This window comes from Rhamphochromis sp. 'chilingali' (assembly GCF_963969265.1).
Source record: "Rhamphochromis sp. 'chilingali' genome assembly, chromosome: 8".
NCBI classification, from domain to species: domain Eukaryota; kingdom Metazoa; phylum Chordata; class Actinopteri; order Cichliformes; family Cichlidae; genus Rhamphochromis; species Rhamphochromis sp. 'chilingali'.
In genome coordinates this window covers 34,700,428-34,716,903 of record NC_137935.1, presented here as the reverse complement: position 1 = coordinate 34,716,903, position 16,476 = coordinate 34,700,428, and the positions used below count along the sequence as shown (strand labels likewise).

Below are 16,476 nucleotides of genomic sequence, written 5' to 3'. Positions count from 1 at the left end.
AGGTCTCACCTGTCACATATAGCAGAGATATTCTGAATTTACACCGATAATGCTTAGTTTTATTTACTGATTTTTACCTTTGTACCTGTTTAGTGCCTAGTATAAAGTTAGGATAAACAGTATAATGGAAATCAGCCAGGTTAGCTTGTTAAATTTTAGGTTACATTCTGTTAAATTCAGTTTTGGAAATCCACAAAGAGCAGGAAACTTCCGAAGAGTAGCAGCACATGTCAGCTGATTACAGCCTGTACACAGAAAATCGTCTGGAGCTCTCAACAGAAGTTATTGTGAGTATCTGATACACACATCCTTTAAAGACCTAATTTTAAAGTAAAGAATGTCTGTACGTTTGCCACATATACCACACACCATTGCCTTAATGAGTTTTATTAGTGAATTACGTAGCTAGTCCTGTAGTTAATCTTAAAGCTGAATCATGATAGTTAATCCGATAGCTAAGAGGAAAGGGATCGATAAGGAGTGGGATCACCCTTTAAAATGTCAGAAAAACAAACAAACATCTGTATTCCTAATTAAGTCCTTAAGTCCACTTATTTAATAAATTACATCTTTAAAATATTTTGAAATTTTTTTTAAAAAAATTGGAATTCAAAAATGTTTATTAAAATTAGGATTTCGATTTTTTTTGCACAATTAGTTTTATGGCACAATTCGTTATTAAATCATAACATCCGTTAAATTTGAAATATTTATATTATTTACTCTTATATTTTATTAGTTAAACAATAATTTATTTTGTTAATGCCTAAACAAAAATACGAAATTAAAACTGAATTTGTAAATGAAACTGAATCTGATCTATTTTAAAATCTATTTTACTGATGTATAATCTTAATTGCACAGTACATTTTTAAAACGCTTTATTTCGATGCGTGTGACTCTTCCGGTTCTCCATAGTTGAGTGTTGTTATGTAACAGTACTCCGGTGGCGGCGTCTGATGAGGCTTTATTAGCCGTTGCTATGGTAACCACTTGTTGTTTCGCCTAACTCCTGCATAAGGTACAGGACATTGAAACGTACTCTTCTGGTGGTTTTCTGCTGTACCAAAGAAGGTATATATCATAAACGCTAGGCTCCTGTCGTTTGTTAAGTTAACCCGTCGGAAACTGTGATATCAGATTGAAGTTTGAACAGCGGGCAAGTAATTTTGGGGTTGGCATACACCCTGTGTTGTTTCAAATGGAAATTTGCCATGTCGTTTTACTCTTTTACTGGTATGTTTTGAATTGTCCGGTGGGAGGGTGTGTGTGTGTTTGGGGGGGGGGGGGGGGGGGGGGGGGGGTAACGGAAGCTGTTATTTTAATTTTGACTGTGTTTCTGTTCTTTCACTTTTTAATGGCCGGCTGACTATGAAAATCCATCTGCTAATGCAGAGGGGAGGGAGACAGGACAGAAAACAGGCTGTATGCATTTGCATCATTGTTTAGGACACAGTCTCAGGCTGCATTAACACAAGACTTCTCTGAAGCAGAACACTGGTGGTTCAGACATGATGAGTGTTAGATTACTCAGGGCTGGCCAAGACTCCTTTTCACAGCAGTGCAGTTGTACAGGGTGATATTAAGTGTTTGGTATTCCAGTAGAGGCGATCAGCTGGTGTTCAGTAGACCCAGCAGAGTGTCATGGGCACTTTCCTCTGGTGTTATTTTTTAATTTCTCTGTAACAATCAGCAGCCACAGTTCTTTCCACTTCCTTGTTAATGTTCCTCCTTCCTGCTCATACTCACTACCAAGTGGAGAACGATGTCGTTCCCGGACCACAGCTCCCTGCTGGGTGTGGGACCCGATTTGAAAAACATTGAAGTTATGCTGAATCACTCTGAGCTCTTCAGGGCAGAGTGTAAAGGGCTGATCCAGGAGACTGACAAAGCATGGCGGCGCATGCAAAATGATGATCAAAAGAGACTCGGTAAGCAAAAATGAATATTTAACACAGAATGAAAGACTATGGAGGTGAATTGTAATGGTTCTTCCTTTTTTTAAAAAAATTCTGCTGTCCAGATCAGCGGGTCAGAGATATCCAGTTTCTGATAAAAGAATTGCAGCTAAAGCTGGAGGAGGTCATTCTGGAGACTGATGCTCTTATGACTTTACAGAGCAGTGTTGTGAAGGCTCTGGAGGGCACCAAAGAGCCTCTGAGAGTCACTGTTCTCTGTCTGGAGGAGAGGTGAGGCAATATTTTTTTTAATTATTATAAACGTTTACAAGTTTATAATAATAATGGTACCAAAGAGTCCAGGAAATGATTGAAGCATACATTTTAAAGAAGCTAATGTGAGCCCTAATTCTGTGTAAAGATGCACCTCCTAGTAACATTAGGCTCATGATCTGCAGGATGAAACGCTTCCCGGCTGAGAGGGTGGAGGATGAAGTGGAAAGAGAGCTGCTGAAGGAGCAGGAGGTTCTCAAAGGAGTGGCTTCCCTCCTGGAGCGTACAGTGGAGCAGATGAGTGAACAAATTCGGTAAGAAAATTGGGTTCAATTTGATTTCGAGGGCATCATAAAAGCACACAGAGGCTTTGGGTTTGCTACCTAGCCAACCAAAGTGAAAGTCTGCTGTTTTGTTCCAGACTGAACCGATCTGCCAAGTACCATTTAGAGAAGGATCTGAAGGAGAAATCTGAGGCTCAGCACATTGACAACTCCTGTGTTGTAATGACCACCCATTCCATCGGTAACCTGCAGCTGTCCACAACCAAGAGCACCAGTCTGCCGAGGTGAACCTCTTGTTTAACACAGAAACATGTAGAAACAGTTTTCAGACATGAATTAGTTTTTTCCTACTTGAGGTCTAAACTTATGCTGTGATTAATTTCCTTAAGTTTTCTGCATAAAAGGAAAGTCAAGAAATGTTATAAAGATAGTTGCGTCATTTGGTTTTTCTTAGCTTGACAGTGACTCCAAAGCAGTGGGAGAACATTTCAGATATCAACATAGCTAAAGCAGAGCACCAGAAGACCAACTCTGAGTCCATGAGGGCCCTGGTGCAGTCTGTCCTGGAGCAGACAGCTGCTGACATGCAGAAGCAGTTCCAGGCAACAACAACTGCCTTCCAGACACATATCCAGGAAATCAAGTCTGCCAAGAGCCAGATGGAAGAGAAACTGCCGGAGGTAGGGCAGGGAGGTTTGTTAGACTGCATGCTTGTTGTAATATACAAGGAAGCAGATGTAATGCTGTGTTTATCATTCTGCCAGGTATTAAATTAACGACTGGTTTCACATCATTTTCTGTTCTGCTTTAAAGTTAGCACGTGTTGTGGTGACCTAAGTCAGGCCTTTATATTTATATAGTTAGGAAGAATGATGGCCTGCCAAACGTCACTCTGATGGTCTAAAACTCCTACTGGTTCTTTCATAGATAGCCTCACAAGTTCCTACTTCATTTTGTCTATTTATTGTCTTTGGTTTCCTGTAACACATTACTCACATAGTTTGAAGGTGTGGTTTCCAAGAAAGTTGCCTGTGCAATCTGCTGTTCTCTACAACAGTCTGTCCTTGTGTGTGCATACACACTCATGGACTGTGTCCTTATACCTCATATCGTTTCAAAACAGTAACTGTATGATTGACTTCATATGATGCATTCAGGGGCCATGCATTGTTTTCAAACTGACCCTGCAGTAAGTGTAAGCATGAAGAAGCATGAAGTCTTTTTTTTATGTCATTGCATCAGCAAAATGATTATTAAAATATAATGGCCCATCCTCTTGTAGACTAAAAGCATGCATACATTGTTGATATTGTTGGCCTCAGATAATTGTGGTTACTCCCTGACTTCAAAACTCTGTTTCAGTCAGAGTGTCGCTGAAAGTCCACATTTGCAGGTACACTGCTAAACAAACCTCTCACTTTAGTTTTCATTTCCAGGAGAATCAACATGTGCAGAGCAAAATGTGTCTGCATGTAACCAGAGGGCTCTCCTCTAGTCAGAGTGCCAAAAAGATGTGAATCACATCAAACTTTGTCCCCAGTAGATCAAAGATTCAGAGTGCAGAGGAACTGAATTATAGAGTGTACATTAAAAAAACAGACATAGCAACTGTGGTGTCATCATTGGATTTGCATTTTTGAGGCCTCAAGAGTAGCACCTTGCACAGTACCTTAGTATTTTGGTCCCAGAGGTGACCATATTTTGATGAGAGGATAGAGTGCAATGTAAACAGCTAATGCTATCAAAGTGTATTAGCAAGCTAACCTTATGTGTGCAGTGCAAAGACACATATATCTGCTTGTTACAACAGAGGAACAGACTAATGAAATGTTACGGTGTGAACACACCGTTAGAATGTTAACTTCATAGTAGAATTAGTTTGAAATAATTTCACTGCAGATTGTGAATCTTGGCTGCCCCTGATGTGACACCTGTATTCCCTCTAGATTCTGTCTGAGATATTCAGCCAGGAGAGGCTCAGAGAGGATCTGCAAGTGGCCATCACAGAGAATGAGCATTCCCTGAATCTGGCAAATACCCGGCTGGCTATGCGTCTCCAAAGGCCCGGCAAGGAGCAGTGCTACGATCTAGCCCAGGCTCAGCTCCTCACTGAAATCCAGCACCTCACCTCTCACATCAAGAAGTATGGCCTGCAACAAAACAGATGTAAAATGTTTGTGCTGCACAGCTCAAACCTCATGACCGTGTGCAGTATTTGGGGATATTACTGCAGGGGACACACATCATTATGCAATGTCTTTTTGTCTCTGTGTTGTCAGACTGCGTGAGGAAACAACTCAGTCACAGGAGCAGCAGAGGGCGGTAGTGCGCTGCAAGCTGAGGATGGAGGAGGATGTCGATATGAAGGCCAGCTCTCTTTACATTGACGAAGTCATCTGCACTCAGCTGAGGGAGCCTGTCAGGATACATACATTCTGACCATTATATGCACTTCAGATGTATTTCAAAATGCAGTCATATAACATTTTCTTTACAATAACTGTGATCCTGTTTGTCTTTTAAGTAGTTGGTTGGCATCATTTTTCTTTTACAACTGTTTGAATCTCTTTTTTCCCTCACTAAAATATTAAAATTGACCTCACATAGAATCTTGTGATTATTTTTATTTGCAAACTATATAATAGCTTTTTTTTTTACAGCAAAGTGTTCCAAGAATGAAGCCCACACACAGGATAATAAAAACTGAATTTATTAGACCTAAAAGCAATATTTAAATTTAACCTCTAAAGAAGATTGATTTAAGGTAAAAGAGATTTACTGATCACCTTCACCAGCTTGTATAGCCTGAATCCCCAGATGAACTGCATTTGCTGATGACCCTTTAATGTCAGCTACATTATCTGGGCATTATTAACACGAAAGCTCACGGAACCAAATGGCACATATTAGCACATATGTCAGTAGCGTTTGCCTAAATGACCAGAAGTCAAACATACTTAGCTTCCAGGTCTTGGCACTCTGCTCTGCACTTGCCAAAACAGAACTAGCGGTGTAGCCCTGTTTAGGAAACCTTTGGTTTAAATGTGAGGATAAACTTTAAAAATCTCACAGTGGAAGATCATGTAGGTTACACATTAAGTGTATATTCATTTGTAAAGAAGTGTTTTTTTTTAAATTATATATCATATCAGTTCAACAATTGGTATTCATGGAAGTACTTCAAACACGCAACTCAAAGTCCTCAGGTTTGCAGTTTTAACAGGGTAACAGACAAAAGTGTGCACAGAGCTCTGGGTGTCAGCGATAGACTAAGACTCACATACATGTAAATATCCTTCGGCGTGGAAAGGTCAGTAAAAACATCACACTGTAGCTGTGGAAGCATGTTAGTGATTCATGGGCCATGAATACAGAACTCTGCACCTTCTAGCACACGTTTCCCATCAGTCCCCTCTTCCTCTGCTTTGTGCACATCTAACAAAAGATGAGGTGATCGTCACTGCCGGAATATTAACATGATATGAGCATAAAAACATTTTAGAGTTATCATGAGAATTTTTTGCAACAACTGATCCAGTTTTACACACACAGCAGTGGAAACTGTGAATATGATGGATAAGTGGTTAGCATAAAAGTTAAGTGGCCGTGCTTGTAATTAATAGACTGTAAGTATCAGGAGTGTGAAATTTACTTAGATGCAGAGTAAAGTACTTTAATTCAAAAACAAACAAAAAATGTAAACATTAATAAAAGCATCAGAAGAAACCCTAAAGATCTGTTTGAAACGTGCACTTGCTAAGCCTTTATGCTCTCCTACGGTGTTGGTCAAAGCTCTTGGGGGCAGCTTTTCCATTCTGAGAAGCTCTGCCTCTAGTTGAAGCGTATGTGACGTCTGCACTTCACCTACAGACACACAGGAGGAGAGGGGAACATCTTATCATTGGTAAATTTCAGCGATTTTCAGTTAAATCCTTGGTGCTTCAGAAACATTACCTCGTGCCACTGCAGTGTGGAGACGGGCAGAGCCAGATGACAATGTGGGCATGCACGGATTTGATCTGGGTCGCCTCCATTGATCCAGGGGCCACGGCTGGGTCTGTCTGAGAAGTTTAATTCCTTGTTGGTGGTCATCAGCTGGGGAATGCCCCCCTTTTTTGAGAAATCAACCTGATCCTCCAACTCCTCCTCTGACTCCTCCTCCAACTCCTCCTCTGATGCTCCCTTTGACTGCTTTTCCACTTCATATTCCCACCTGGTTGTTGTAATACATGCCATCTGTTTTGTGGGGAATACAGAAAAAGATATTATACAGTGACTCTTTACAGTGTAAAAACAAAATAATTTCCTTCAATTGAATTCAGTTTTATTTATAAAGAGCAAAAAAAAAAATACACTAGTAAGGTCAAGACCCAACAATAATACAAAGAAAACCCCAACAATCAAACAACCCCCTATGAGCAAGCACTTGGTGACAGTGGCAAAGAAAATCCCCCTTTTAACAGGAAAAAACTTCTGGCAGAACCAGCCTAGGTCTTTGGCAGCATAACTAAGGGAGGATTTTGATCCTAACTTAACTATAAGCTTTATCAAAAAGTTTTAAGCCTAATCTTAAAAGAAGGTGTCTGTCTCCACAATCCAAACTGGGATCTGGTTCCACAGAAAGGGGGCCTGAAAGCTGAAGGCTCTGTGTCCCATTCTATTTTTAAATGCCCTAGGAACCACAAGTAAGCCTGCAGTCTGAGAGCAAAGTGTATTATTGGGGTGATACAGTAATATGAGGTGTTGTTCAAAGGACATAAACATTACTGAGAGATATGTGACCCTCTGCACACAAATGTTAAACTTGTTGCTCAACACCTGTGAGCTCAGTTTGATTTGGTCCTTAACTCTGAGCCTCACATTCTTCCTCTCTATGAAATAGAACAGGCTAGAGCACCTAGACTTTCATGCTCTGATCTGGAGACAATCATACACATATTTACTGTATTTGCAGCTCCCTTCTCTTGGGCATGAGGAAGCCTGAGGAGATCAGACCAGAAGAACCAATGACTTCCTTTGGATCACCTCTTAAAACTCATTTCTATAGACTTGTTTTTAAGTGATTCTGCTACACGTGATGTCTTCTATCTGATCATTTTCATCTTTTACTTGGCTTCCTATATTTTCCTCCAGTGTCATATCTGTTTATTTTTAGTCTTTTTGTTGTGTGTATGTGTGTGACTTTAATCCACATGTATCCTTTCAATTTTCTGCTAACAAGCAGCCTGCTTAGCTTGACAAACTGTGATTATTATATGTAAAATAATGCTTTTAAATACCTCGTGCTCTTCTATATCAGCAACTGGAAATGATGCCATACATCTGGTACAATTTACTGACATTTCTGCTGTTAAGAGAAGCACGGCAAGTGTTAAATAGCAGGAAATAAAATTACACTGAGGTTTACTGAGATTTTCGCTGAATCTATTATTCTCTTACTCTCTTTGAGTGCCCTGCTGGTCGCTTGTAGGGGACTTGATGACTTCTCAGTGACTGAGCAGGTCAAGCCATGATTGGGCTGGTCTCTCAGTCTGACGTAACAGCCGCAGTCTCTGCAGAGCTCAGTGCGGCTCCCACACACCAAGCTGTGTCCGTCCAGCTCCTTCGATGGCACTTCTAGGTCACAAAACTGGCATGCCTGCAGACGTTCCACACATTCATCAGCCTGTGAGACAGCGAAAAGTACAGTTAGCCTGATAACTAGGATAACTAGGGCTCGTCCATGTGGGCAGCTGCAAGTTTAACTTGAGCATGAAGGTGTGGATTCTGTTTTGGTCATAACCCTCTCAGTCTATGGCGACTGTCTTCACTGGGGACAGTGATGGTGGTATTCCAGCACTTTCCAGTTCATGGCAAGCTAGAGCTTAAACTTGTCAAATTTAAAGGACATCGTGCAACCTTCAGCTCCACTTACTCAAAGTAAAGTAAAGTGAATGCAAAGTGCTACTTACTAAGGCACATTTAATCAAATATTAGTGGGGTGCATGTATATATTTGAGTCTGTATATGTCTTGATCCTGTGTGGCTTTGAGAAAATCCAAAATAGATTTAATAAATAATTAAAAGCCCCAAATCACCTTGACATCCATGCCCATGATGATGAGTGAATGTAACCTTCTGACCACAGCTGCACTATGTTGTTCTAATGTGTCTGAATGTCTACCTAAATGGTGGTTTTGGTTTCACCTCATGATCCATCAGCTGAGAACGTTCCATCTTCTTGTTGCACTTGGAGCACCTCACCTGATAACAAGGAAATTTGCAGATTTACATAGATGTGCTGTGCTGTGTCTGTGCGTCGTGTACGTGTTTTACTTTTTCACATTGTGAGAACACCAACTCTTTTTAAAACAAAGTAAAACAAAGTAAACACTGGAATAGCTCATAAATCTCACTGCCTTCATGTTGAGTTGTTACCTACATTTTGCCCAATAATTGAGGGATCCATCATATTCTGATACACAAAACTACTCTCAGCTGCTTCCTTTTATTCACCAGGGGTCACCACAGCAGGGAGCTCCAGGGAGTCCCATATGGAAAAGATATATAAATCTTATAAAGTTTGTATCTGTCTTTTGTGAAACTTGTATGAAAAGCATGCAAGAGTTAAAACAGATATAAGATCCCTAGAAAAATTATATAAATGAAACCTGTATGTTTTAGATTCTTACTAAAACAATATATGACATTGGCCACTTTCATGAGTAAATCATATAAGCCTTATATGATTCACTATATGAAGTAGGCCACATCGGATGCAAGTCTTTTATAAGTTTTTTCTATTTCTTTTCCATATGGGGTGTTTTTTTTTTTTTTTTTACACCTGATGATCTTCCTGATATGCCCCCCAAAAGCATTCATATCTCCTCCCAGGACTGAATCTGGGAGCAGTCACTTGTTTGGCAAATATGCAAATTGCTCACTACACAGACACATGCTGATACTCAAAAGGTAGAAAGGTGTACCAACGCGCAGGGAATGACAGCACTCTGTGGCCTGTGCTGAAATTCTGAAATGATCTCCATGAAGTGGATCTGTGTGAATAAACAGCTTCACCGTGTTTGTACCTCTGCATGCTGTTCCTCTCTGTGATCCTTCAGCTGATCCCTGGGAACTGATTCATTGCAGTCCGGACAGAGACATAGGAATCGGCTGCAGTGCGTCTCATGTAGAGCAAAGTTGGCTTCAGCGACCTCTTTGTGGCTTAAACAACAATAGAAGGAAAGACGTATGTCATTTTGTAGCGAGGGAAGTCACATTCAAAAACAAACACAGAAATAAAGTATGTACCCGAGAACCACATTTTTTGTTCAGCTGTCCTACTGAATGCTACTATAGGAAGTGACAGGTATGCCCTGCCTGTAATACAGCTGGACTCTCTTTTTTGGACTGTGCTGCTACGTGTTAACACAGTAAAAGCACAGGCAGTGAGGAGAGAGGAGAAAAATTGCAGATTTATTATTGCTAACAATCAGTTAGAGATGAGACACACCTTATTCAGTGAAGCAGTAACACGAAAATATCTTTATTAGGGAGAGCCTTCCTGAAAACGAAACTAAGACTGCTTTTGATTCACGTAAACTGTCAGACTCACGCAGTTTCCATTAAGCAGCAGCTTAATTGAAGCAGAGCACAGTATGGGCTTAATACACAGTGAAAGAGTGGACTGACTCTAGCTTTTTGAGACTGGGCCCTCTTTAGAAAACAGATTTAAAGCATTTTACCGTTCCATATCAATTTTCAGTCACCGAAACCATACTTGGTTTGCAAACTTCTAACAAAGACTTTTATATATGAGCAGATCAGGACAATGTGCCTGTTTCTTTCAGACATAATTGCCATTCTGACACTCATTCTGTTCAGTTTTTTGACTCCGACCGATCTATTCACCTTACGTGGTGGTTTATTCACGTTCACTTTCCGGTTATCAAATTAACTGTAATCACTCATTTAAAAATACTTTTAAATCGAAGTTTCACTTCAAACAACGCTGTCACATGTCACGAACTCACCACTGGCCGCAGGTGCGTGTTGCCTCCTTGTCTTCCATAAAAATGATCCGAGTGTGGAAGATTAATCTGAAATGCCTGACTGCTCTCACAACTTTGGTACTGCTTCCCCAAAATAGAAAGTGAAAACATCTAGCAGTTGTGTACAGATTGCTATTGCGGACACCTGCCACAGAGGGGCGAGCGCGAGTTCTAAATACGTCTTCAGTGGCCGCTTCAGTTCTTCAGTTTAATGCAGGACTGAACTGGAAACGTATTGAAAAAATTCTCTCTCTCTCTCTCTCTCTCTCTCTCTCTCTCTCTCTCTCCCCCCCCCCCCCCCCCCCCCCCCCCCATATATGCATGCATAATGATATCTGATCATACTCTCTCCAAAATTTCACATATCGGTTTACTCTTTTTTAAAAAGTGATACATAGTTCTAAAGTAAGCAAATTCATATTTTGCAGTGTCCCTTGATGTTGGGCCCACAGACATAGATTCTGGTTCTTCTGTAGCAGCACCTGTTGTTTGCTGAGGAAGAGTCTGCAGCTCTTGTTACAAACACATCCAAACTGATCATATCTAGGGACCAAACCCAGGGATTCCCAAAGAGGATCAATCCCACTCAGCACCTGTAAGTGCCCCCAGAGGAAGTGCTGGGCTTTCTGAGAGGAGACCATGTTGCGGAAAAAATCGCTCTCTTTAGTGAGTGTGGTATGTGACACTCGGAGTCTGCTGCACATCCTAAATCTCACCATTTTCCACTTGGACACTGAGAGAAAACGGCGTCATTCTCACTCAGGTAATAGAGGTAATCCTGTTAAATGAGACAAGGTGGAATTTATTGATTTGTTACAACAATGGCTGTTTTCTAAAAGAAACAAGAGCTGGAATTTGGCTCTTGTTTGAACCAGATGTTTTTATTTTTTTCTTCTCTCAGTTTTTCCCTGTGCAGCTCCTCTGCTGTGGCAGCTGGCAGCACTGATGTAAGAGAGAGAAGAAGAGCAGCGGGCCTCCAGTGAGGAGGTGATTAGGCTCCGGAACCAGCTCCAGAAGGCTTAACAAGAGACCGAGCTCAAACAGAGGTGCAGGGGATGGGTGGGAGGGTTGGGGCACTGGGGACAATAATACTACAATACTACAATGACAGGACAAGCTGTTCATGTTTGTGTTTTTACTGGTGATGGGGCCATTTGATTGAACGTTTGTAATTAATGCTAATTAACTGATGCCAGTGCTGCTTGAGAAATGGTGCTCTTTCCAAAAGTTTGAAAAAATATATACAAATTTAGCAGTTTTTAGTACGAGTTTTAGTAAAGCGGCAGAATGAAAATATTCTTTTAAGCTTGCCTTCATGTATTCACATCTATCTATCTATCTATCTATCTATCTATCTATCTATCTATCTATCTATCTATCTATCTATCTATCTATCTATATATATATATATATATATATATATATATATATATATATATATATATATATATATATATCAGCTTCAGCTTTATGACCATATTAAGGACATCCGTAATCTCCGTCATTACACAGAGTCAAAAGTAGGAAAAAAACATGGTTACTGACTATTTAGATTGGTCTGAAGCCTGGAGTAATGGATCACAGGAATTTCGTCATAATTAATCTGACAATCCACTATTGTAACACCATATATTTGACAGAACAGTAGAGATGAGAGAGAGAGAGCACAATAGGTCCACCTGAAATTGCTGAAAGAGGGCAGAAAGGAGCTGGTGCTGAGTGCAGGCCATGACCATCACAGTGACAGTTAGAGTCAAGGCTTCATCTATGTTTCATGGAATAATTGTATAAAACTTTATACATTCAAAATTCAAATAAACTTAAAGTTGCATTAAGTTTTTCCATGCTTGGCTTCATGGATGGATTTATGACTAAAACCAGTTATTTACACCAAGCCCATTCCTTTTATCCCTGTTATTAAAGAAAAAAGCATATCAGTAAAAGACATACAACACTCCACTAGTTCTATTAGACCGTACAAATCCAAGCACTTCACACCAAAGCAGACAAAAAGGAGGGGGAAAAAAGCTGATGAGATACAAAGCAAAACAAATCACACAAAGTTCAAGGAAGTGTGTGCAGCCAAGATATGACGTACTTATTCTGCAATTCGTTTTTTTTACCAGGAGCTTGATTTAAACAATTTAATAAACTCAGTCCATCCTTTCCAGCACTGATCAAATGAAAGTCCATTTTACCATCAGGGAACCTTTTTTGATAGCGTTTTTTAGTAGCAACTGTTGCATTTAGTTAGCAGGAAAATCCGTAAGCATGTGTGGTATCTTACCCAAATAAAAGATTTGAACGGGGGAAATTAGTTGAACATTTTTCCAAATATGAGTGATCAGAGATGGACTGAGTGAAAAAAAAAATTGAACTATCAGTGTGGGAGCACCGACACTAACAATTTAACAGTCTGATCCTCCTGTGTTAGATGCAAAGTCATTGATCCTGGTAATTTATGCCCTGTGCTGACTGACAGAAGAGAATGTACAGGAACTGCACGCACACAGACACAAACACATGATTTCCATCTCTCCATGTGTTTGAGGCTGAGAGTGTGCAGAGAAGCAAGCGCAAAAGCGCAACTTTCACAGTGAGCTGCAGGTGACGCTAACAGACAAGTTTTAGTTGCAGGAAAAGCTGTGAGTCCTCAGCCTGTGCTCTGCACTCTTTAGCCACACACTTGAATGACACTGACACTCAACACCAATGAGCCATTCTGGAATTCTTTCGTCAGGTGGAGGCTCAAAGGGGACTGTGGTCGCCTCCTGCGGAGCTCCTCCATCACACATGGGAGAGCGGTCAGTAGGGAAGCAGCTGCTGGAGAGAAGTGCTGAAAAACTGCAGGCTGAGCTGAGCACAGCTGGAAAAGAAGAGACAGCACTGAGGAAAGACCTGGAGGCTTCCCAAAACAGTATTTGAATTTGTGTGTTGGGTAAAGTTACACCAAGAACTCAAACAGTCCTATGTTTTCCTGTCTTTCTGATTATCAGTTATATCTGGTTCTCACTGACACGGCAGGTGAAAGGAGTGATCTGGACACTCAGCTAAAAGAGGTCAGGGTAGGAACTCATCTCATTCATCATATTTATTCATCTGTTAATCATGGCATTGACTTCTCTCTGTTTTGGGGCCATTGTGATAGACAGCAGGAGCTTTGCCCTGAGAAACTAGGAGAATGAGAACAGCAACAGATAAGAGGCAATCACCAATATTCTCATCAGTTTTATGTATAGAAGTAATTTAATGTATTGAAACTGTGTATTTCAGAGGCTGTTCAGAGGGCACAGGTATTTAGATTCTTTGTGCAGGAGGATCAGACAATGGAGGACGCGACTGACAAGAACCAGCAGGCCTGTGAGGAAAGGGAACACAAACACAAACCCTCAGTAGAGATCAGTGTTGTCTTCTTATTTTAATAAATGATACTCACCAAGTCTGGACAACTCAGTTTTCTGTTTGGTCGGTGTTCAAACATTTTTCATTTAATCTGTCCTCTTTGTTGAGCTGTTGTAGTCATTTGTTTTTATTCTTAAAAGTCAAATAAACTCTACTTTTAAGCCTTTAAAACCTGAACAATTCATTTTTTTTTGAAAATGGAGTGATTACTGAAACCTGGCTGTTGATATAAATCAGTAAAATGTAATCTTTTCTTTGTTGCTGTTCAGCTGTGATTTGCTTCAAACAAGAAACATGTCTCTTTTAATCCTGATTAACCTCCTCATTGACTGACAATTGGATCGGCCCTGCGTGTCACGCACTCATAGTTTCCATCATTCAACAAATGCTCAAAGAGATGAATTTCTGTTTGACTGAAGCATTTCTTTAGGATTTATTTCTTTTAGAATTTGCATTTGCACGAGGAAGAGTGCATGGGAAGGAAATAATAGAAGAATTCATTCCATACACTTTCGTTTAGCTGTATATTGCAGTAACAATGTATGATAGTTACAAAATTGTGCACTCCACCTGACCGTGTCTTACAGCTCAGCAGCTTTGGGAATCATTAATGCAGAAATAAATTTTTTGCTGCTTTTCTAGAGTCATATTGTGTTCATTCAGGTAATTATGTCACATCAGATTATTGTTGTGTACTTCTGGGAGAAACGGAAAAACCTCAAAATAACAAACACATTTTGTGATTGTCCGTTTTGGTTTTCTGCCTTAGTTTTATAATTAAGGCTGCAGACTGTGCCGTGTTTAAAGGGCTTTAACCAGTACTAATATCAACTTGTAAAAGTTAGTACTGATAAAAATACGTAGAGATTGTGTTTAACTGTGAAGCTTTGATTATTTCTGGTTTATCAGCCTTTGTTGCAGGTGAATATTCCAAAATGTCAGCTTTATAAAGTTTAAGTGTTTTTAAAAAAAAATGAAAACAGATGGCTGATGTGGGAAAAAAAATCTAAAGATTAAAAAGGAGTTGGAAGAGTTATTACATTCTTTACCACACTGTTCCAAAAAATAGTAATGTCAAACAGGGCTGTGCAGAGAGGTTTAAAGGGGCGGGTGCTCAAAGTTAAAAAGGGGCACATTGAACCAGGCTGAATAACAACAACACACATTCATCAAGAATCTAATATGGGCAACAAGGCAAAGCAAATGTAGCCGATGTTTTACCTGATGGGTACAATGTTGCTGTTGAGGGGTTGCTGTGGATAGTGCTGGAGGGCAGGGCTGTGCTGATCTGAGACTGTAGACATTAAAAAGTCCATAAGAGAGATGGTAGCTGATTAAATGTCATGAGATAATAACAAAATGCAAAGATTGGTGACAGCGCTTGGAACCATAAGGCAACAAAAAACTGTGAGAAATAATTTAGGCTCTGCCTGTGAATCACTCTTTGCTTCTCTTCTTCCTTCCATCCCATCATTTCATATATCACTCTCCACTTGCTGTCTATCTGAGAACAAGGCACAACTTGTTATTGCAATAAACTATAATCTAATTATCCACACCTAACAACTCTTGCACTTAATCTAAATGATGACAGAAAAATGTTATAGCACTGCCTTTAGTAGCCTCACACAGCTCCTGCTGTTTCCTCCTCATGTCCTTACCAGGCATGTCTGGACAATGTTATATCATGAGTAATATTTTAAAAAATCCATATACATAAAACACACATGCACGCACACACAGTGACATTTTAGACCTTCTTCAGAATACTGTATATACTATGGGCATCACTGTGCTGATCCAGAATCCTTACATTATTATTTATTACTAGAGCTACAATAATAAAGCAATGAGGAGGGGGAAGTAATAAATATGAAATAATGTCATTATGATGATTCCATTTGTTTCACTATCCACTCTGTGCAGGGGCAAAGCTTATTACATTTTTAAACTGTAGAGATACAATAATTTTACTGCTGTAAAATCCAAATTTTGTCTTATTTAAAATATAAATCTAATATAATCTGCTTCTTAATGTATGTTCTTTAAAATACAGCGTGTGTTTTTAATATATTATAATTATAATAATGCATAATTATGTGGACATGCATATTAGATCGTTTTTTAGTGAAATATAATCTCCCCAGAAAGGCAGGAAAAGCCCGGAAACTTACTTTAAAACTAAATATGTTTCTAAATACTTTAAAACTAAATATGTTCCCTAAAACGGTGACAGAGCTACAGACCCATGACAGCCTTACACAGGTAGCCAGCAGCTATGACCAGCACTACTTGTGCAGTTAATAAAAGGACAGGTATGTTTGTCGCGCTGTTGCAAACACAGCACGCTCGTTTGTTTCAGTTACACCCTGCTACACCCAATATACACACAAAAGATCAAGAGCACTGGGATTACAACCAAAACCGTGAGAACATGGCCGCAGGATGCTATTCCGATGCTTCAGGACTGTTTCCACTGCACAGACTGGGATGTATTCAAGGTGCAGGACACTGACAATCGTGTCGCATTGGACAGTTACACCTCCACTGTCTTGGACTACATCTGTTTCTGTGTGGACAATGTAACAA

General features: G+C 39.9%; 2 protein-coding genes across 5 annotated transcripts; one reads left to right on the top strand and one right to left on the bottom strand.

The window, feature by feature from the left end:
- The first annotated feature begins 927 nt into the window (after positions 1 to 927).
- Positions 928 to 5,052, top strand: tekt1 (tektin 1). 2 transcript variants are annotated; one of them, XM_080888925.1, is made up of 8 exons: positions 928 to 1,021; positions 1,757 to 1,931; positions 2,024 to 2,189; positions 2,357 to 2,485; positions 2,593 to 2,739; positions 2,910 to 3,135; positions 4,402 to 4,598; positions 4,735 to 5,052. In XM_080888925.1, exons 2-8 carry the CDS (start codon positions 1,766 to 1,768, stop codon positions 4,892 to 4,894), a joined length of 1,191 nt encoding a protein of 396 aa, XP_080745051.1. In that variant the 5' UTR covers positions 928 to 1,021; positions 1,757 to 1,765; the 3' UTR covers positions 4,895 to 5,052. The 2 variants fall into 2 exon arrangements, with proteins under 2 accessions (XP_080745051.1, XP_080745050.1); XM_080888924.1 differs by having other exon boundaries at positions 947 to 1,074.
- Positions 5,053 to 5,217: 165 nt separating this feature from the next.
- Positions 5,218 to 10,564, bottom strand: xaf1 (XIAP associated factor 1). 3 transcript variants are annotated; one of them, XM_080889616.1, is made up of 7 exons: positions 10,468 to 10,564; positions 9,523 to 9,658; positions 8,642 to 8,698; positions 7,895 to 8,120; positions 7,735 to 7,799; positions 6,410 to 6,691; positions 5,218 to 6,319 (listed from the first exon to the last, which is right to left on the bottom strand). In XM_080889616.1, exons 1-7 carry the CDS (start codon positions 10,503 to 10,505, stop codon positions 6,287 to 6,289), a joined length of 837 nt encoding a protein of 278 aa, XP_080745742.1. In that variant the 5' UTR covers positions 10,506 to 10,564; the 3' UTR covers positions 5,218 to 6,286. The 3 variants fall into 3 exon arrangements, with proteins under 3 accessions (XP_080745742.1, XP_080745743.1, XP_080745741.1); XM_080889617.1 differs by having other exon boundaries at positions 7,735 to 7,802; positions 7,895 to 8,093; XM_080889615.1 differs by having other exon boundaries at positions 5,220 to 6,319; positions 7,735 to 7,802.
- Between the last annotated feature and the right edge of the window lie 5,912 nt (positions 10,565 to 16,476).

Bases quoted from the DNA above. Each gene is read 5' to 3' on its own strand.
- tekt1 (XM_080888925.1), top strand. From the start codon at position 1,766: ATGTCGTTCCCGGACCACAGCTCCCTGCTGGGTGTGGGACCCGATTTG. The intron at 2,190-2,356 runs GTGAGGCAATAT...CATGATCTGCAG, and splicing joins GTTCTCTGTCTGGAGGAGAG to GATGAAACGCTTCCCGGCTG. The intron at 2,486-2,592 runs GTAAGAAAATTG...GTTTTGTTCCAG, and splicing joins CAGATGAGTGAACAAATTCG to ACTGAACCGATCTGCCAAGT.
- xaf1 (XM_080889615.1), bottom strand. From the start codon at position 10,505: ATGGAAGACAAGGAGGCAACACGCACCTGCGGCCAGTG. The intron at 9,659-10,467 runs GTGAGTTCGTGA...TTGTTGTTTAAG, and splicing joins ACACGCACCTGCGGCCAGTG to CCACAAAGAGGTCGCTGAAG. The intron at 8,121-8,641 runs GTGAAACCAAAA...GCTGTCTCACAG, and splicing joins CTCAGCTGATGGATCATGAG to GCTGATGAATGTGTGGAACG.